General features: G+C 38.8%; 1 protein-coding gene across 3 annotated transcripts in view; it reads left to right on the top strand.

The window, feature by feature from the left end:
- ZFYVE28 (zinc finger FYVE-type containing 28) overlaps positions 1-20531 on the top strand; it is a 529419-nt gene that overhangs the window by 287037 nt on the left and 221851 nt on the right. For all 3 annotated transcript variants that reach the window (XM_053704206.1, XM_053704207.1, XM_053704208.1), the window contains exon 4: positions 19301-19503. In XM_053704206.1, coding sequence (XP_053560181.1) covers positions 19301-19503 — 203 coding nt within the window. The remainder of the gene's footprint in view (positions 1-19300; positions 19504-20531) is intronic.

Here is a 20531-nt window from a genome sequence, read left to right on the forward strand (position 1 = left end):
AGTGTGGGAGTCCAAATATCAGGCCTCAGGGCCGTCATAGCAAGCTGCAGCGGAAATCTCAATATATTTGTTTGGGAAACGCAGTAATATACACATAGAGAGTGTCTCGTTAACAGCAATCCCCTCAGACGGTATCACATCCCCAGAGTTGTAACCCATCACCTATCCAATGCCTGCCCGGGGTCCCTGGGATGCATGATACCATAGTGCTCTGACTAGGAGAATCTGTAGAATCCGCCAGCTCTCACAGCCGTCCAGTCGGAACGAATGTGTACAGTTCAGTCCCACAGGCACCATGAGAGCGGGCGAGCCGGCGGTCTGAGGGAGGTCTGCGTGAAGAGCTGTGAGGAGCGTGTCGCGTTGCAGTACTGAAATCTCTGCGACTATCATCGCGCAGTTCTCCTCCTCTTTGGGGTAAGTTGCTTGTGGCCGCAAATGAATGCTGGTTGAGAGAGACGGAATCCCCTGGCCTGTGGCTGTTGGCATCAGCGGAGGGGAGCGCACTTGAGGAACTGCCAGGGCCATGTTGCACCGCGGTTCTTGCACCGCCCTGCGCTCCACTTTGAGGCCGTCACTGAGTGTGTGCATGGCTTGTGACCTATATATAAGGGCATCCAGTCTCTTGCAAAGCTTTCTCCCATACTCTTCTAAGAGATCTTTGACAGCAGAGTACAGTATCTGCGATTCCATAGTGGATCTTGCTGTGACACACCTCAGGCATTGACAGGTCCACAAGTTTAAAGCATGCTGGCCCATTTTTGGTGAACAAACTGGGTTGTTCTTGCTGATTGGTGGATAAATTCACCCACCAATAAACAAGTGCTTTCTATGGTTCTGAACCAAAAAAATACCTTAGATGCCTTCTTTTTCAAATAAAGCAAGAGAACAAATAAAAATTGATACTAGGTGTAAATTAGAAAGTTGTTTAAAATTGCATGCTCTATCTGAATCGCGAAAGAAATTTTTTTTGGGTTCAGTGTCCCTTTAATGGAAGAGTTTATCTTTGAGTAGTAAGCAAACATAATTATAATGAACAGAATAAATATACTATAAATTATGGTGACACCTGGTAAAATGTGACCAAATGCTATGGTGGTATTAGAGTTATTTTTAGTAGTAGTTTTTTTGTTTTGTTTTTTTTTAATACATTTTTTTACTAGTAGTTTTATGTAATGCACTTTTTAAATGCTATTTGTTTGACATTTTATAAAGCTAAATCTGTAGTAAATATCTTCCACAAGACATTGGTCTCCAGTTATTCTATGCAACAATTGGCAGGCTCCAATATTTAAAAGGCTACTTATTATATTTATACTATACGATTCAACAAATATAGACAGGACTATGTTTATACTCTTGGATATTTACCTTTGGCAAGCCTCGTACAAATCTCTGAGGAATACCCTGTTGCAATTTGGTAATACAAACCATGCATGTGCTTGATTCAACCTAAATGTTTAAAGGCAGCAACTGATGAGACATCCCACCTTACCTGTGCTTGTAGTTTATTGAAGGTTTGGGGTACTTTGGCATTTTGTTCTTTTTACATCACTCTAGTAGCTGATATTCCTAATTCATGACAAAAGCTACAGTTCATTAAAAAAATAATATTATATAAGCAAGACCATAGGTAACTATTTGGCACCCTCTGAATTACCCAGAATAACAGCCACCAGAGGAAAGCTCTTGGCTGAGGCATAGGGGGATGTACAGATGTGGCTGGGCCAGATGTAAACCGTGTGACAAAGCCCTATCTCGAATGAATTTCATTCAGACGTCACAGGTGAAGTGTTCAAAATAACCTTCCTGCCTAAACTGTACAATCCTCCTATGTCATATACGTTCTGATCCTGTGTGGAATGTAAGCTGCAATATGTAGGACTCACTCAACTGAGGTTAATGTCCGAATACGTAACCATTTGTCCCACCATCAAAATGGGAGAGGCAACTACCCCCTTGGTCAGACATTTTAAAGATTCACTACAACAAAAGCAGTACCACTCTGAGATGCAAGCCATTGAAAAAATCAAAACCCCTTTAAGAGGTGGGGACAGGAATTTTAATTTTGGAAAAAGAGAGATGTATTGGATCTTTAAACTCAAACAAGAGTGCCAAGGGGTCTTAACTCCGAATATGATCTAATTAACTATTGGCAATAACAATAAACAGCATTGTAGAACAATATATATATTTCACATAACATTACTAAGCAACCACTAAGTACCTACAGATTTATAGATCTCGAAAATCCACATAATATACTATTGAGTAAAAGCTTTGAGTGTTAGACAGAGCATTTAGACAAATGGGTAATACATACACTCTCACGTACCTCAGCAGTAAACAGAATAAAACAATAGAGAAGAAAAAAGAAGTGTCCTCTGTTATGCACTTACATAAGGATATTGATTAGTAAGCATAATGTACAATAAGTCACCAGTCCAGTGAAACTTATCAGAGGTCTTCAAAGTAGATATTTAAAAACTACAATAAGAACTTTATTCACTATAGGTACGATTCTCAATTAGTTAGTGTTATGATTTAGGTACATAGTTAATGCACTGAACATGGGTGCTGCGCTAAACAGAGGGTTTAAATACAACGTAAAGTAATATACATAATTTATTTTAAACACCTTAATGATGGTCATACAGTGCATTAGGTCCCAAATCTCAAATAACTTTTCATAGTTTTCCATATCCATACGCATATACAAACACAAGAATGTAACTCTTCAACAAAAGTCAGTAGTTGGTCAGTAGCATAAAATAATCAGGCAGGGAATAGGTTAACACAGCACTTTAGTTCTAACATTGTAAATGTGCAATTTTGTTTTAACCAATTAGAATTAACTTTGTCTTTTTAAAAGGTTAGCACTGATGCACTCAATCAAGCTATGATTACGGCACACAGCCGAAACATGTCAGCTTGAGTACACAGTGCTCAATGTTTCTTTGCTGTAGGACCCCTCCAGGGACTTTTTAATGGAGAACAAATAAAGTTGTTTTTAACCTACTTATCTGACCTACGGATCGAATTCTTTCTTCATCTTTTTGTGTATATATATATATATATATATATATATGTGTGTGTGTGTGTGAGCACACACACACATGCTACTCCACTTCTGGTTAAAAGTTTTACAACATCTCACACTCGGCATAGTGGGTTCAAGAGTTTGGAGCTTATGTTTGAAGGTGTCAGACTAAGGGCTGTCTTGTGCACTAAAAGGGGCAAGTGAGATGGACTTCTTAATGGAATTACCCCTTTTAGGCATAGCTGAAGAAAACACAGTCCGTGCAAGTTTATTGTACTGGAAGGATTGGATACTGAAAGCAGGAAAGGTGAACAGGTGTGCCCCACTCCAGATCTGGAATTGAAGGGCAATGCCCACGATAGGGCCAGGAACAGGAATGCACACTCATAGGGCAAGACTGGAATGCCACTTGAGGCTGAAGACCTGGAACAGTATACAGAAGCTGGGTGGACACCCATTGCAGAGTTTGAGCACAATAGCTGGATACTGGTATGTGGCAGATACCCTCTAAAGAACTTGTAAGCAGGAACTGGAGACTGGCACTTGACAGAGATACCCTCTGCAGAACTTGGAAGCAGGAACTGGAGACTGGAACTTTGCAGATACTCTCTGCAGGGCTAGGGTTCAGGAACTGGATACAGGAACTTGACAGACACCCTCTGCAGAGGTTTGGTACAGGAACTTAACAGGAGTGGTCTCTGAGGCTGCCTTTTATAGTAGTGCTGAGGTAACTGCCTGCAGCTGGCAGGCAGATGGAGCTAAAAGCACAACACTGCAGGCAAACCAGGTCTCCCGAAGAATCAGCACAAAATGTCTCTGGTGGTGCAGAGACAGGGCTACAGGCTGCAAATCAGGAGTCCCAGGTTCAATCCCAGGCAGGGCCGTGACACAACACCTCCATTTCTTCAGCAGTGAAAGTAAATTAAGCCTTAAAAGTTGATGATAACTATTCCCTATAGGTGTTCCAACTTTTGTTCATTACTTACACATTCTTTATCTTTATTAAAGTGGTGTTGGAACCCACTGTTACTGCACCCTCTTGAGCATTATTTGGACACTATTGTAGTGTGTTAAATAGTATATTGCTATAATAATGTAAATTTTTATTGTTTAAAAAACATAGTAATCCATTAATTACCCATTCTTCAGTTTTGCAACTAATTAACATTAGTTAATAAATACACTTTTTTACCTCTTTAATTACCTTTATCTAATCCTCTGCAGACTGCCCCTTATCTCAATGAATTTTACAAACTTGAATATCAGACAATTAGTGCTGACTCATGCATAACTCCACAGGATTGAGCATAATGTTTGATATATATATGTCACCTGTGAACTAAGCTTGCATTGTCTAGCTGTGGAAAGCTAATAAAATGCACTGACGATAAAAAGCGACCTTCACAGGCTTAGAAATCAGCCTATGAGCCTACTTATGTTTAGCTTTAAAAAAGAATACCCAAAGGGCAAAGCAAATTTGATGCTAAAGTAAATTGGAAAGTGTGTTGTTTAAATTTACATGCCCTATCTGAATCATGAAAGTTTAATTTTCACTTTACTGCCCTTTTAGCAAAGGAGACAGACTATTATAACTCTTAAAAGTGTTGGTCTCTTTACCTTAAGAGAAATTGCAAAGAAAGCCAAAGTGTCCATGAGTACAGTTTCCATACCCATCATAAGAAACTTTGAAACTGGCAAAAACTCTGCAGGAAGTGGTCAGCAGATCGAAAGCCCACAACAGAATCAATAAGACAACTTTCTGAGAGTCAACAGCTTCAAGCACAGTTTAACTCCCTTAACAACTAAGGACGTTAAGGGTATGTCCTACAAAATGTTGGTGGGTGGTAGCCATAGCAGGGATGTGGGCTGGGGCGGCCCAATCGCTGGATTATTTCCTGATTCTGGTGCTTAAAGTGGTTGGAAGCGTGCACACTAGTACTATACATTGAAGGTGATGGGATGGAGGGAGAGGGAAAGGGGGGTAATTAAATATAAAAGAAACTTAATCCCTCGGGAGGGGGTAGGCTAATTGGGGGGGGGGGGCAGCTACACTGCAGGAAATTAGGCTTTTATGCCAAAAAAATATAAAAAAATACTTTTTTTAAGCAAACTGGGTACTGGCAAACAGCTTTGGGATCTGTCAGGTGGGAGGCTGATCTCTACACTAAAGCTAAAATTGAGCCTACAAGCTACCTAATTAAGCCCCTTAACTGCTGGGCATAATACATGTGTGGTGAGCAGCTGCATTTAGCGGCTTTCTAATGACCATAAAGCAATGCCAAAGCCATATATGTCTGCTATTTTTGAACAAAGGGGATCCCAGTGAAGCATTTACAACCATTTATGCCATAATTGCACAAACTGTTTGTAAATAATTTCAGTGGGAAACCTAAAGTTAGTGAAAAAGTTAGTAAAACAAGTTAACATTTTTTTTTTATTTTATAGCATTTGGCGGTGACATGGTTGCATGAAATATACTAAAATGGGCCTAGATCAATACTTTGGGTTGTCTACTAAAAAAATATATACAGTACAGGTCAAGGGATATTCAGGGATTCCTGACAGATATCAGTGTTACAATGTAACTTATGCAAATTTTTAAAAAAAATGGTTTGGAAATAGCAAAGTGCTACTTGTATTTTTTTTGCCCTATAACTTGCTAAAAAGCAAAGAACATGTAAACATTGGGTATTTCTAAACTCAGGACAAAATTTAGAAACTATTTAGTATGGGTGTTTTTTGGTGGTTGTAGATGTGTAACAGATTTTGGGGGTCAAAGTTAGAAAAAAGTGTGTTTTTTTCCATTTTTTCATCATATTTTATATTTTTTTTATAGTAAATTATATTATATTATATGATATGAAAAATAATGGTATCTTTAGAAAGTCATTTACTGGCGAGAAAAACGGTATATAATGTGTGGGTACAGTAAATGAGTAAGAGGAAAATTACAGCTAAACACAAACCACCTCAGAAATGTAAACATAGCCCTGGTCCCCAAACGGTAAGAACATTGAAAAGTGATGTGGTCACTAATGAATTAAAGAGGCATGAAACCCATTTTTTTTCTTTTTGATTCAGATAGAGCAAGTGATTTTAAACACCTTTTCAATGTACTGTTATCTAATTTGTTTTCTTCTCTTAATGTTCTTTGTTGAAAAGGATACCTAGGTAAGCTCAGGATATATGCCTCTTGTAATTGGCTGACCAATGCGTTCAGATAGCTCCCAGTGGTACATTGCTGCTCCTTCAACAAAGAATACCAAGAGAATAAAGCAAATTATATAGTAGAAGTAAATTGAAAAGTTGTTTAAAATTGTATGCTCTATCTTTAAAGAAAAAAATGTTTCTTGTCCCTTTAACACTGGTAAGTAGTCTCACTTTCAACTGTGAAGTGAAGACTTTGAGCTACAGTTTTGTCAGGTTTAGTGGTAGTAAGAAAGCCCTTACTGAGATGGGAAAATAAAAAAAAATTAGGCTTTCCTGGGCCATGAAGTGCCACCAGTGGGCTGCTAAAGACTGGAAGAAGTCGTATGTGCTGATGAATCAAAATGTGATCATGCAGAGTTCCTGAATGGTGTCAGGTAAGCAAAATGATGGTTCCTCATTGTGTGACACCACCTGTCATACATGGAGGGTTGTGATTCTCTGGGACTATTTTTTTGCGACTTGCAAGGAGTGAGTGGCACCCTGAACCAAAAAGACTACTGCTTCATTTTGCATAACCATTTAATTCCCTCTGGTTTAAACTCATTCATGGTCAGGGGTTCATCCTACATTAAGATATCAATCAAAGCTTACCCCAGGCTATGTCTAGAACTGCCCTAGAAGAAAAGAGCAGTAGGCTTCAAATCTTGGAATGCACAGCAGAAGAGTGAAGCAAACCAACCCACAACTGAAACAAATTTGTGTTAAATTTGGCAACAGCTGTTATATCTGCAATGTATATTTGTGTGTATGTATGAGTTTGTGTTGTGTGTAAATATATATATATTGTGACGACCAGGTTAATCAACCCCTGCGCCAGTCACTTGTTTGGCACAGAAAGGGTATCAGACCCCTTCCTACTGTCACTAGTCTGTCACAATCTAGCCACACCCAGGCAAGCTTGTGACTTAGTTCAGCAAGTTTCCCAGTCTGTACTAGACGTAAAAGAAATGCCCAAAAGTCCCCTTTAATGCCACCCACACTAAACTAACCCATTATACCTCCAAGCTGCCACACTTGATACCAAATATGACATAGTTGTCATATTTCACTTCATCTAATGGTATATAACATGTTTTTAAACACATATTTACATTGTAACCCTGTCCCCTTTATTGACCTTATTTGCTCTGGGGAGAGACACTGCTTTGTGTCTCTGGAGCTGACAAGTTTACTGACTTTTATGGCTCAGTGCATACACAATAAAATTTGGTGAATGAAATGGGCTTTAGAAACTATTTATGAGGGTCCTGGTACATCACAGCGAACACAAATATAAACACAGGACCACATTTCTTCTTGAAAACTAAATGTTTTTAGCATAAAACTACAGAAAATGAACCCCCTTATCATCTCAATTTATGGGGTATTCGTGACATATATTATATATATATATATATATATATATATATATATCTCTTGTTAAGTGTATCCAGTCCACGGACATCCCATTACTTGTGGGATATTCTCCTTCCCAACAGGAAGTTGCAAGAGGATCACCCACAGCAGAGCTGCTATATAGCTCCTCCCCTCACTGCCATATCCAGTCATTCTCTTGCAACTCTCAACAAAGATGGACGTAGTAAGAGGAGAGTGGTGTATAATAGTTAGTTTTTTAACTTCAATCAAAAGTTGTTATTTTTAAATGGTACCGGAGTGTACTGTTTCATCTCAGGCAGCATTAGAAGAAGAATCTGCCTGTGATTTCTATGATCTTAGCAGAAGTAACTAAGATCCATTGCTGTTCTCACATATTCTGAGGAGTGAGGGAACTTCAGAGGGGGAATAGCGTGCAGGTTTTCTGTAATAAGGTATGTGCAGTTAACATATTTCTAGGGATGGAATTTGCTAGAAAAATGCTGCTGATACCGGATTAATGTAAGTTAAGCCTTAAATGCAGTGATAGAGACTGGTATCAGGCTTATTAACAGAGATACATACTCGTATAAAAGTGTAATATAAAACGTTTCCTGGCATGTTAATCGTTTTTATATATGTTTGGTGACAAAACTTCTTGGGGCCTAGGTTTTTTTTCCACATGGCTAGCTTGATTTTTGCCTAGTAACAGGCTTTCCACTGTTGCAATATGAGTGGGAAGGGCCTATTTTAGTGCTTTTCTGTGCAGCCTAAAAATTACTGACAGAGACATTCAGCTTCCCTCTGCATGATACAGGACATCTCTGAAGGGCTCAAAAGGCTTCAAAGTCGTGGTTTGAGGAGGGTAACAATCACAGTAGACTGTGGCAGTTGTGACTGTGTTTAAAAAACGTTTTTGTCATTTATTATTCTGTTTTTGTTATTAAGGGGTTAATCATCCATTTGCAAGTGGGTGCAATGCTCTGCTGACTTGTTACATACACTGTAAAAATTTTTGTTAGTGTAACTGCCTTTTTTCACTGTTATTTCAAATTGTGTCAAAATTTGTTTCTCTTAAAGGCACAGTAACGATTTTTTATATTGCTTGTTAACTTGCTTTAAAAGTGTTTTCCAAGCTTGCTAGTCTCATTGCTAGTCTGTACAAACATGTCTGAAACAGAGGATACTTGTTCATTATGTTTAAAAGCCATGGTGGAGCCCCATAGGAGAATGTGTACTAAATGTATTGATTTCACCTTAAACAGTAAAGATCAGTCTTTATCTATAAAAGAATTGTCACCAGAGGGGTCTGTCGAGGGGGAAGTTATGCCGACTAACTCTCCCCACGTGTCGGACACTTCGCCTCCCACTCAAGGGAACTCCGCTAATATGGCGCCAAGTACATCAGGGACGCCCATAGCAATTACTTTGCAGGACATTGGCTGCAATCATGAATAATTCCCTGTCAGAGGTATTATCCAGATTGCCTGAATTGAGAGGCAAGCGCGATAGCTCTGGGGTAAGACGAGATACAGAGCGCGTAGATGCTGTAAGAGCCATGTCTGATACTGCGTCACAATATGCAGAACCTGAGGACGGAGAGCTTCAGTCTGTGGGTGACGTCTCTGATATCGGGGAGACCTGATTCAGAGATTTCTCATTTTAAATTTAAGCTTGAGAACCTCCGTGTATTGCTTGGGGAGGTATTAGCTGCTCTGAATGACTGTGACCAATTGCAAGTGCCAGAGAAATTGTGTAGGCTGGATAAATACTATGCAGTACCGGTGAGTACTGATGTTTTTTCCATTACCTAAAAGGCTTACAGAAATTATTAGTAAGGAGTGGGATAGGCCCGGTGTGCCCCTTTTCCCCACCTCCTATATTTAGAAAAAATGTTTCCAATAGATGCCACTACACGGGACTTATGCAGACTGTCCCTAAGGTGAGGGAGCAGTTTCTACTTTAGCAAAGCGTACCACTATCCCGGTTTGAGGACAGTTGTGCTTTTTCAGATCCAATGGATAAAAAAATTAGAGGGTTACCTTAAGAAAATGTTTATTCAACAAGGTTTTATTTTACAGCCCCTTGCATGCATTGCGCTGTCGCTGCGGCGGCCATTCTGGTTTTAGGCCCCTGGAAGAGGCCATCCATACAGCTCCATTGACTGAAATTGTTGACAAGCTTAGAACTCTTAAGCTAGCTAACTCATTTGTTTCTGATGCCATTGTTCATTTGACTAAACTAACGGTAAGAATTCTGGATTCGCCATCCAGGCGCGTAGGGCGCTATGGCTCAAATCCTGGTCAGCTGATGTGACTTCAAAGTCTAAATTACTCAACATTCCTTTCAAGGGGCAGACCTTTATTAGGGCCTGGTTTGAAATAAATTATTGCTGACATTACTGGAGGTCAGGATCATACCCTTCCTCAGGACAGGGCCAAATCAAAGGGCCAAACAGTCTAATTTTCGTGCCTTTCGAAATTTCAAGGCAGGTGCAGCATCAACTTCCTCTGCTTCAAAACAAGAGAGAACTTTTGCTCAATCCAAACAGGCCTGGAAACCTAACCAGTCCTGGAACAAGGGCAAGCAGGCCAGAAAGCCCTGCTGCTGCCTCTAAGACAGCATGAAGGAGCGGCCCCCTATCCGACAACGGATCTAGTAGGGGGCAGACTCTCTCTCTTCGCCCAGGCGGTGGGCAAGAGATGTTCAGGATCCCTGGGCGTTGTAGATCATATCTCTGGGATATCTTCTGGACTTCAAAGTTTCTCCTCCACAAGGAAGATTTCACCTTTCAATATTATATGCAAACCAGATAAGAAAGAGGCATTCCTAAGCTGCGTACAAGATCTCCTTGTAATGGGAGTGATCCATCCAGTTCCGCGGACGGAACAAGGACAGGGGTTTTATTCATATCTGTTTGTGGTTCCCAAAAATAGAGGGAACCTTCAGACCCAATTTTGGATTAAAGATCCTAAACAAATTCCTCAGAGTTCCGTCATTCAAGATGGAAACTATTCGAACCCATTTTACCCATGATCCAAGAGGGTCAGTACATGACCACAGTGGACTTAAAGGATGCCTACCTTCACATTCCGATTCACAAGAATCATCATCAGTTCCTGAGGTTTGCCTTTCTAGACAGGCATTACCAATTTGTAGCTCTTCCATTCGGGTTGGCTACAGCCCCAAGAATTTTTACAAAAGTTCTGGGCTCACTTCTGGCGGTCCTAAGACCGCGAGGCATAGCGGTGGCTCCTTACCTGGACGATATCCTGATACAGGTGTCAAGCTTTCAAATTGCCAAATCTCATACAGAGATAGTTCTGGCATTCCTGAGGTCGCATGGGTGGAAAATGAACGAAGAAAAGAGTTCTCTATCTCCTCTCACAAGGGTTTCCTTCCTAGGGACTCTAATAGATTCTGTAGAAATGAAAATTTACCTGACGGAGTCCAGGTTATCAAAACTTCTAAATGCTTGCCGTGTTCTTCACTCCATTCCGTGCCCCACGGTGGCTCAGTGCATGGAAGTAATCGGCTTAATGGTAGCGACGATGGACATAGTGCCATTCGCTGCGCCTGCATATCAGACCGCTGCAATTATGTATGCTCAGTCAGTGGAATGGGATTACACAGATTTGTTCCCCTCGAATAAATCTGGATCAGGAAACCAGAGATTCTCTTCTCTGGTGGTTAATCTAAGGCCATCTGTCCAAGGGTACTGACCCTTTCGCAGACCAGATTTGACAATTGTAACAACAGATACCAGTCTTCTAGGTTGTGGGGTGCAGTCTGGAACTCCCTGAAGGCTCAGGGTTCATAGACTCAGGAGGAGAAACCTCCTCCCAATAAATATTCTGGAGTTAAGAGCAATATTCAATGCTCTTCTGGCTTGGCCTCAGCTAGCAACACTGAGGTTCATCAGATTTCAGTCGGACAACATCACAACTGTGGCTTACATCAACCATCAAGGGGGAACCAGGAGTTCCCTAGCGATGTCAGAATTCTCCAAGATAATTCGCTGGGCAGAGGACTCACTCTTGCCACCTGTCAGCGATCCATATCCCAGTGTAGAGAACTGGGAGGCGGATTTTCTAAGTCGTCAGACTTTTCATCCCGGGGAATTGGGAACTCCATCCGGAGGCGTTTTGCTCAATTGGTTCTCCGTTGGGGCAACCAGAATTGGATCTCATGGCGTCTCGCCAGAACGCCAAGCTTCCTTGTTACGGATCCAGGTCCAGGGACCCAGAAGCGGCACTGATAGATGCTCTAGCAGCGCCTTGGTTCTTCAACCTGGCTTATTGTGTTTCCACCGTTTCCTCTGCTCCCCTCGTCTGATTGCCCAAAATCAAACAGGAAGAGCATCGGTGATATTGATAGCGCCTGCGTGGCCACGCAGGACCTGGTATGCAGACCTAGTGGACATGTCATCCCTTTCCCACCATGGACTCTGCCTCTGAGAAAGACCTTCTAATACAAGGTCCTTTCAATCATCCGAATCTACTTTCTCTGAGACTGGACTGCATGGAGATTGAACGCTTGATCCTATCAAAACGTTGGCTTCTCGAGTCAGTAATTGATACCTTAATACAGGCACGAAAGCCCTGTCACCAGGAAAATTTACCTCAAGATATGGAGTAAATATCTTCATTGGGGTGAATCCAAGAATTACTCATGGATTAGGGTTAGGATTCCTAGGATATTGTCCTTCCTCCAAGAGGGTTTTGGACAAAGGATTATCAGATAGTTCTTTAAAGGGACAGATTTCTGCTCTGTCTATTCTTTTACACAAGCGTCTGGCAGAAGTTCCAGACCGTTCAGGCATTTTGTCAGGCTTTAGTTAGAATTAAGCCTGTGTTTAAACCTGTTGCTCCTCCATGGAGCTTAAACTTGGTTCTTAAAGTTCTTCAAGGGGTTCCGTTTGAACCCCTTCATTCTATTGATATCAAACTTCTTTCATGGAAAGTTCATTTTTCTGATGGCTATTTCCGCGGCTCGAAGAGTCTTGGAGTTATCTGCCTACATTGTGATTTCTCCTTATCTGATCTTTCATTCAGATAAGTTGTTCTGCGTACAAAACCTGGGTTTTACCTAAGTTGGTTTCTAACAAGAATATCAATCAAGAGATTGTTGTTCATTCAGTATGTCCCTAATCCTTCTTCAAAGAAGGAACGTCTTTTGCATAATCTAGACGTAGTCCGTGCCTTGAAGTTTTACTTACAGGCTACTAAATATTTTCGCCAAACATCTAACCTGTTTGTTGTTTACTCTGACAGAGGAGAGGTCAGAAGGCCTCGGCAACCTCTCTTTCTTTTTGGTTCGGAGTATAATCCGTTTAGCCTATGAGACTGCTGGACAGCAGCCCTCCTGAAAGGATTACAGCTCATTCTACTAGAGCTGTGGCTTCCACCTGGGGCCCTTTAAAATGAGGCCTCTGTTGAACAGATTTGCAAGGCTGCAACTTGGTCTTCCCTTCATACTTTTTCCCAAATTTTCCAAATTTGATACTTTTGCTTCTTCGAAGGCTGTTTTTGGGAGTAAGGTTCTACAGGCAGTGGTTCCTTACGTTTAAGTTCCTGCCTTGTCCCTCCCATCATCCGTGTACTTTAGCTTTGGTATTGGTATCCACAAGTAATGGATGATCCGTGGACTTGGGATACACTTAACAAGAGAAAACATAATTTATGCTTACCTGATAAATTTATTTCTCTTGTAGTGTATCCAGTCCACGGCCCGCCCTGTCATTTAAGGCAGGTCTTTTTTATTTTTTAAACTACATTCACCACTGCACCCTATAGTTTCACCTTTCTCTTGCTTGTCTTCCGTCGAATGACTGGGGGGTGGCAGTTAGGGGAGGAGCTATATAGAAAGCTCTGCTGTGGGTGATCCTCTTGCAACTTCCTGTTGGGAAGGAGAATATCCCACAAGTAATGGATGATCCGTGGACTGGATACACTAACAAGAGAAATAAATTTATCAGGTAAGCATAAATTATGTTATATATATATATATATATATATATATATTATATATATATGTATGTATGTATGTATGTATGTGTATATATATATATATATATATATATATATATATATATATATATATAATCTTCCATATACACACACACACCACCAACACATATATACACAGATAGATTAGATAGATTTTTTAAATGATCATGCAACTTCTCTTCAGAGATAGGGAATTCCCTCATTCTCTGATAAGGGGTAACAGGCTCCACTAAGTAATTTTAGAGTCCCCTATCAGCACATAGGGATTAATGATCAGTAGCTCTGCATTTAGCCCTTAGCATTATGTAAACAGTATAGAATGAACAGATAATCATCAGGAGCTAACTCAACTCTGGAAAAATATGAAATATATAGCATTTATGCTAGAAAAAAGAAACATGTTTGTTTTATAGGTAATCTGTCCTGTAAAGCAATTCTAAGCTAACTACCATTGAAAGTAACAGTAGCAAAGGGTATGGTAAAAGCGACACAATAAGAGCATATTGAAGATAACACACATCATATAGTTGTGGGATCCTGTTGCCAAGGTATCCACATTTTAATAAGTACTAAGGGAGCAATCGTTGGTTGCTTATTAGATAATTTAGCAAACCCAATGAGACACAGAGGTATAGAACACTCTGCTGTGACTATAGTAAAGCAAATATGTGATGAGGACAAACAGAACTTCTCAGGCATCACGTGTGATGCTGATTTTACTTAAAACAACTGACCATGAAAGTTTACGATACAGAATACAGACAATAAGAGTTAAAAAAAAAAAAATCGAAAACTTTTGGTCCTCTGATTAGTAGTGATATTAGAGTAAAGATTATTTTGTCAATATTCTAATAGCTGAAATGTACCTGAAATATAACAAACAGGAGCCTGGTTCAATGAAGAATGTTGCTTCAGTGACCGTGAAGAATTAGCCTGTCGTGTTTTAAGAAAACCTTGTGCGTAGGTCAAAGAGGATCTGTCAACTAATCAGCGTTCAAGCAAGAGCTTGATGGGTTATTTGTCTTTCAACCATGTAATGACCTGTGATTAGTAGCTGAATTGAAAAACATTAATGGTTTTGCATAGATAAAAGTTCACAATATTCACACAGAGCTAAAATAAGGATTGCCTGAGTACAGTAAGATAGCCACCCCACTAACCCACTATCCCTCACAGGGACATGGAAGTCTGTAGTATGTTGGGGCTATGCAATGCAAAATGTGTTAAAAGGCTGCACTTTTCACACTCTTCTACTGAAAGTTCTGGTTTAAAATAGTTAGTTAGTGTCTTTGGACCATAGTGTCTTTGGTGGCATAAAGGAAATATTGATAGCAAAACCCAGACTTATGGGTAAATATCAAGGTATTTCTCAGCTACAGGATGCACATTTTCTATAACTAAAACTTTGTTTTTTCTTTCATTTTTACTTTTGTTTTCATAGACTTTACCTAGATGTTAAATATTACAAGTACTGTGCTATTTAGTGCTTTCGAGCATCAACAATGCCAGAAGTAAAGACTTTTGCACACCCAACACGCGCTAACTTCAGGACTTCGGATATTGGGACCACATTAACTTCTTCTCCCCATAGACTTTTAATTGAGAGCACAGAAGAAAAAACGCATTGCTTGCTCTCTTACCCGAGAGGAGTTATTAATATTTCACATTCCAATGTTCTTCACATACAGAAAACTGTTTATTTCTTTTCTATGATGATGACAGTCCATGAAGAATTCAAAACATATGGGATATAATTCCTGCCACTAGGAGGAGGTCAAGAACCCACACAAGACCACCCAATCAGAAAGTGCTACCCAGGTGCTGAACCAAAAATCGCCCAACTCCCAAACTTACATTCCTGCCTTTTCAATTAAAGATACCAAGAGAACGACAAACAAATTGATAATAGGAGTAAATTAGAAAGTTGCTTAAAATTGCATGGTCTATCTGAATCGTGAAAGAAAAAAAAATTTGGTTTCATATCCCTTTTAAAAACTTTTAGGCAGCTGTACACGCACATTTTAGTGTATTCTACACGGTGTACACTATGTTATACAGAGGTTCACAGTATGCATTATTTTCTGTTCTAGACAGTACAATATTATTTACCATATACAACTGGGCACACATTTTTAAATATATATATATATATATATATAATTACATACCTATTATATATATATATATATATATATATATATATTATATAAAAAAAAATTGTTGCCCAGTCGAATATGCAAATAATATTGTACTGTCTAGAACAGAAAAATAATACATACTGTGAGCCTCTGTATAACATAGTGTACACTGTAGAATAAACTAAAATGTGAGTGTACAGCTGCCTAAAAGTTATATATGTAAATCTGTTTTCCCCAGTACATGATAGTTTCATATGCTGAAGTGCATGGTATGTATACTATTTTCTTTGTACCTGTTTAGATAACTCTATTTAAGCAGCACCTGCTTACTCTAAGTGTGCAATTTAATTCTAAATACTCTTGTGTATGTATATGATTATTGCAGAAAAAATGTTATTTCATATACTGTGGTACCTGTTCTGCTATATGATATGCTTTTGGTGTATATATCTGCAGTTGCGATTGAACCTGATAGTGGATTAATTTAAATTCTTCTGGATAGTAGGAATTTTATTATTCATAGTGTATATGCTCTATCCAGCGGTCACTATCACCTTGTTGTTGGTGCCGTGGTTCTAAAGTATGAAAATCTAATCTGTGTTAATGCTAATTAACATCTTCTACAGAAAATGGTTTAGCATATAAGACTCTTACATATCTATACTTCTATTTGTTATGCAATTTTGGGCATCATTAAGATTGAAGTAAAAAATATGTGCATGGCAGTCCTTACTAGAAGAGCTTTATGGCTTAAATCTTGGTCTGCAGACATAGTGTTTAAAAATGGTAGGCTTAAGTCTCTTTCTTTCCAAGGGAAAATTCTTTTTGGATCTGACATGGACTCCATTGTTAAGACTGTGACTGGAGGTAGAGGAGCTTTCATCCTTCAGGATAAGTCAACGGGAAAGAATAGTCTTGGAAACTGATTTGTTCCTTTTGCTCCTCAAGAGATTTTAAATCTTCCTCCTCTCAGTAGTCCTGCAAGCCCACCTGGAAACCTGTTTGTTCATGGGCAAAGAATAAGCAGTCCAAGAAATCAAATTCCAAATCTACATGAAGTTGCGGCTCCAAGACCAGAATGTGTTCTGGTAGGGGTCAGATTGAGTCTTTTTAAGAAGGTCTGGTTTCATTCAGCCTAGGACCCTTGGATTTAAACCTCATATACCAAGGCTTCAGGATAGGCACATCCACAAGGAAATTGCTGAAACACAGTTGGTAATCTGGTTTAGTAAAGAGTAAGAGATACACGGAGAGGAAAGCTAGATTTGGGTATCATCAGCGTATAAGTGGTAGTGGAACCCAAAGGAGGATATAAGTTTTCCAAGGGAGGATGTCTAGAGAGAGAAAAGCAAGAAACCCAAGACAGATCCTTTTGGTACACCAACTGAGAGAGGCAAAGGATCAGAGCATAAGTTGTTTAAGGAAACTAAAAAAATGCCAAATGAATGTAGGATTTTGTTTGAGAGAAGAGGATGGTCAACTGTGTCGAAAGCAGCTGTAAGGTGTAGTGTCCCCTTTGGTTTAACTGATAGCAGAACATTTGTTACTTTAGTGAGAGCAGTTTCTTTTAATTGTTTGGGGGGGGGGCGGCAGATTGTAGTGGATCAAGTAATGAGTTGTTTGAGAGAAATGGAGCTAGGCAATTATAGACCAGTCATTCCAATAATTTGGAGGCAAAGGGAAGTAAAGAGACCGACCGATAGAAGGGGTGAAGGGCTTTTTTAGGATTGGTGTGATAAAAGCATGTTTGAATGTATCTGGAAATGGGCCAGTGGGGAGAGATTGTTTAAAGGGACACTGAACTCAAATTGTTTTAAGTAACTGTAATTTACTCCTATTATCAATTTTTCTTCGTTCTCTTGCTATCTTTATTTGAAGAAGAAGGCATCTAAGCTTTTTTTAAGGTTCAGAACTCTGGACAGCACTTTTTTATTGGTGGATGAATTTATTCAAGAAATCAGCAAGGACAACCCAGGTTGTTCACCAAAAATGGTCCGGCATCTAAACTTACATTCTTGCATTTCAAATAAAGATGCCAAGAGAATGAAGACAATTTGATAATAGGAGTAAATTAGAAAGTTGCTTAAAATTTCATGCTCTATCTGAATCACGAAAGAAAAGAATTTGGGTTCAGTGTCCCTTTAAAGATATGAGTTAGGGGAGGGGTTAGAGAAGTAGAGAGAGAGGGAAGAAGTCATGAAGGAATAGGATCAAGTAGGCTGGTTGTTTAATGAGCTGAAGATAGGAGTATCCAGACTTCTTCCTCTTTTACAGAAAGAAAGTAGCCTAGAGTTTTGCTAATAGAAGTACTGGGTAGGAGAGCAGGGTTTGAGAGGTGTCTTTTTCTAATTGTGTCGTCTTTATTTTTGATCAGCAATAATATAAGCAGTGAGTTTAGTAGTGGGTGAAGTTGCAGGGGGATGTAAAAGGGAATTAAAGGTTGAGATCCAACATTTGAGACCCTGCTGAGAAGCTTAAAGGGACACTAAGGTCAAAATTAAAGTTTCATTATTCAGATAGAACACAAAATTAAAAAAAACTTTACAATATACTGTCATTATCAAAATATGCATATTGTTTTTAAATGCACACTTCCTGCAGCGCCAGTTCATCTTAGACAATACATAGCTTAATCCAAAAGTGGTTTCATAGGTTTTTATGAGATGTAACTGAGTTATTAGGAGATGAACCCAGTATTTTTCAAGATGTATCACCATTCTGAGGATATCTGAACTAGACCACAAGTGAAATAATCAGCTGCTTAGTAAACATGGTTATTTTACCTGCTCTCTTCCAAGGATTTCCTGAAAACTTTGCCTGTTAGAAAGGACAGGTTTGCAAACCAGTGGTCTAGACCAAAGAACCATTTTAGTTTGATTTCCTTACGCTGAAGAAAAAAGATGCTGATAATACCTTAAAGGATAGGAAACACCAAAATATTATTGTTTAAAAAGATAGATAATCCCTTTATTTACCATTCTCCAGTTTTTCATATAACGGTTATAGAAATATACTTTTTACCTCTATAATTAGCTTGTGTCTAAGCTTCTGCAGACTGCCTCCTTATCTCAGATCTTTTGACAGACTTGCATTTTAGGCAATTAGTGCTGACTTTTAAATAACTCCACGTGCATGAGCACAATGTTATTTAATATGAAACACATGAAATAACGCCCTCTAGCTATAAAAAAAAAACTGTCAAATGCATTCAGATGAGAGGCAGACTTCAAGGGCTAAGAATACCAAGAGCAAATTTGATGATAAAAGTAAATTAGAAAGGTATTTAAAATTACATGCCCTATCTGAATCATGAAAGTTTAATTTGGACTGTACTATCCCTTTAACCTATTTGATCTTGCATAGAGAAATTTTACATTGTTATTTAACTGTCTTTGAATTGCTTAATAAATGGTATAGCAAACATCTTTGTGTGAGTATATGTTGTACTAATTGAAAAACATCCTTCACCCTTTAAAACAATATGTTTACAAACTATTTCTCAATTTTAGTCTGTAAATCGTATAATGAATCTGCTAACTTGTTTGCTCCCACAGTGTTTGGCTGCTGGCTCTATTATAATGAATCGTGAAATCGAAAGCATGGCAATGAGACCTCTGGCCAAAGACTTAACCAGAAGCCTTGAAGAAGTTAGGAACATTATCCGTGACCAGGCCCTCAGGGATCTTAACATGTACACCGATAAAATGAGAGACTCGCTCAAACATTTTGATATTTTGTTTGCAGAGTTTGAATTAAGGTAAGATTTCTTAAATTGCTTTTTTTTAATGCTTTTATATCTTTTTTAATTTACAGACCCTTTTTTTCACCATTAAAGGAATAGTCTAGTCAAAATTAAACTTTCGTGAATCAGATAGAGCATGCAATTTTAAGCAACTTTCTAATTTACTCCTATTATCAAATTTTCTTAGTTCTCTTGCTATCTTTATTTGAATGTAAGCTTAGAAGCTAGCCCTTTTTTGGTTCAGCACCTGGGTAGCACTTGCTGATTGGTGGCTACATTTAGGCACCAATCAGAAAGTGATACCCAGGTGCTGATAAAAATGGGTTGGCTCCTATGCTTACATTCCAGCTTTTTATATAAATATACCAAGAGGACGAAGAAAAATTGATAATAGGAGTAAATTAGAAAGTTGCTTAAAATGGCATGCTCCTCCTGAATCATGACATTTTAATTCTGACTAGGCTATTCCTTTAAAGGATGTTTCATGTGAATTTTTTTTATTATGTAACGTGTAGCCCTTCAGAAACTTCGGAGACAAGTGCACTTAAAGGGACAGTCTAGTCAAAATTAAACTTTCATGATTTAGATAGGGCATGCAATTTTAAACAACTTTCCATTTTACTTCTATTATCTAATTTGCTCAATTCTTTAGATATCCTTTGTTGAAGAAATAGCAATGCACATGTGTGAGCCAATCACACAAGGCCTCTAGGTGCAGCAACCAATCAGCAGCTACTGAGCATATCTAGATATGCTTTTCAGCAAGTGATATCAAGAGAATGAAGCAAATTAGATAATAGAAGTAAATTAGAAAGTTGTTTAAAATGATATGCTCTTTCTAAATCACGAAAGAAAAAAATTGGCTTTCATGTCCCTTTAAGAACCCTACATTTCCTGGCCAAATACATGTTTATTTACTGTTGCAATGAAATGTTCAGAGTTGTAATTCTTCTGAGGAAGCAGAGAATACATTTGAGAATTTCTGTTATTTGGCATTTTAAGCTACAATAGTTGCACATTTTGTAATTTTAAATAAGTAAGAA

This window comes from Bombina bombina, chromosome 2 (assembly GCF_027579735.1).
Source record: "Bombina bombina isolate aBomBom1 chromosome 2, aBomBom1.pri, whole genome shotgun sequence".
Classification (NCBI taxonomy): Eukaryota; Metazoa; Chordata; class Amphibia; order Anura; family Bombinatoridae; genus Bombina; species Bombina bombina.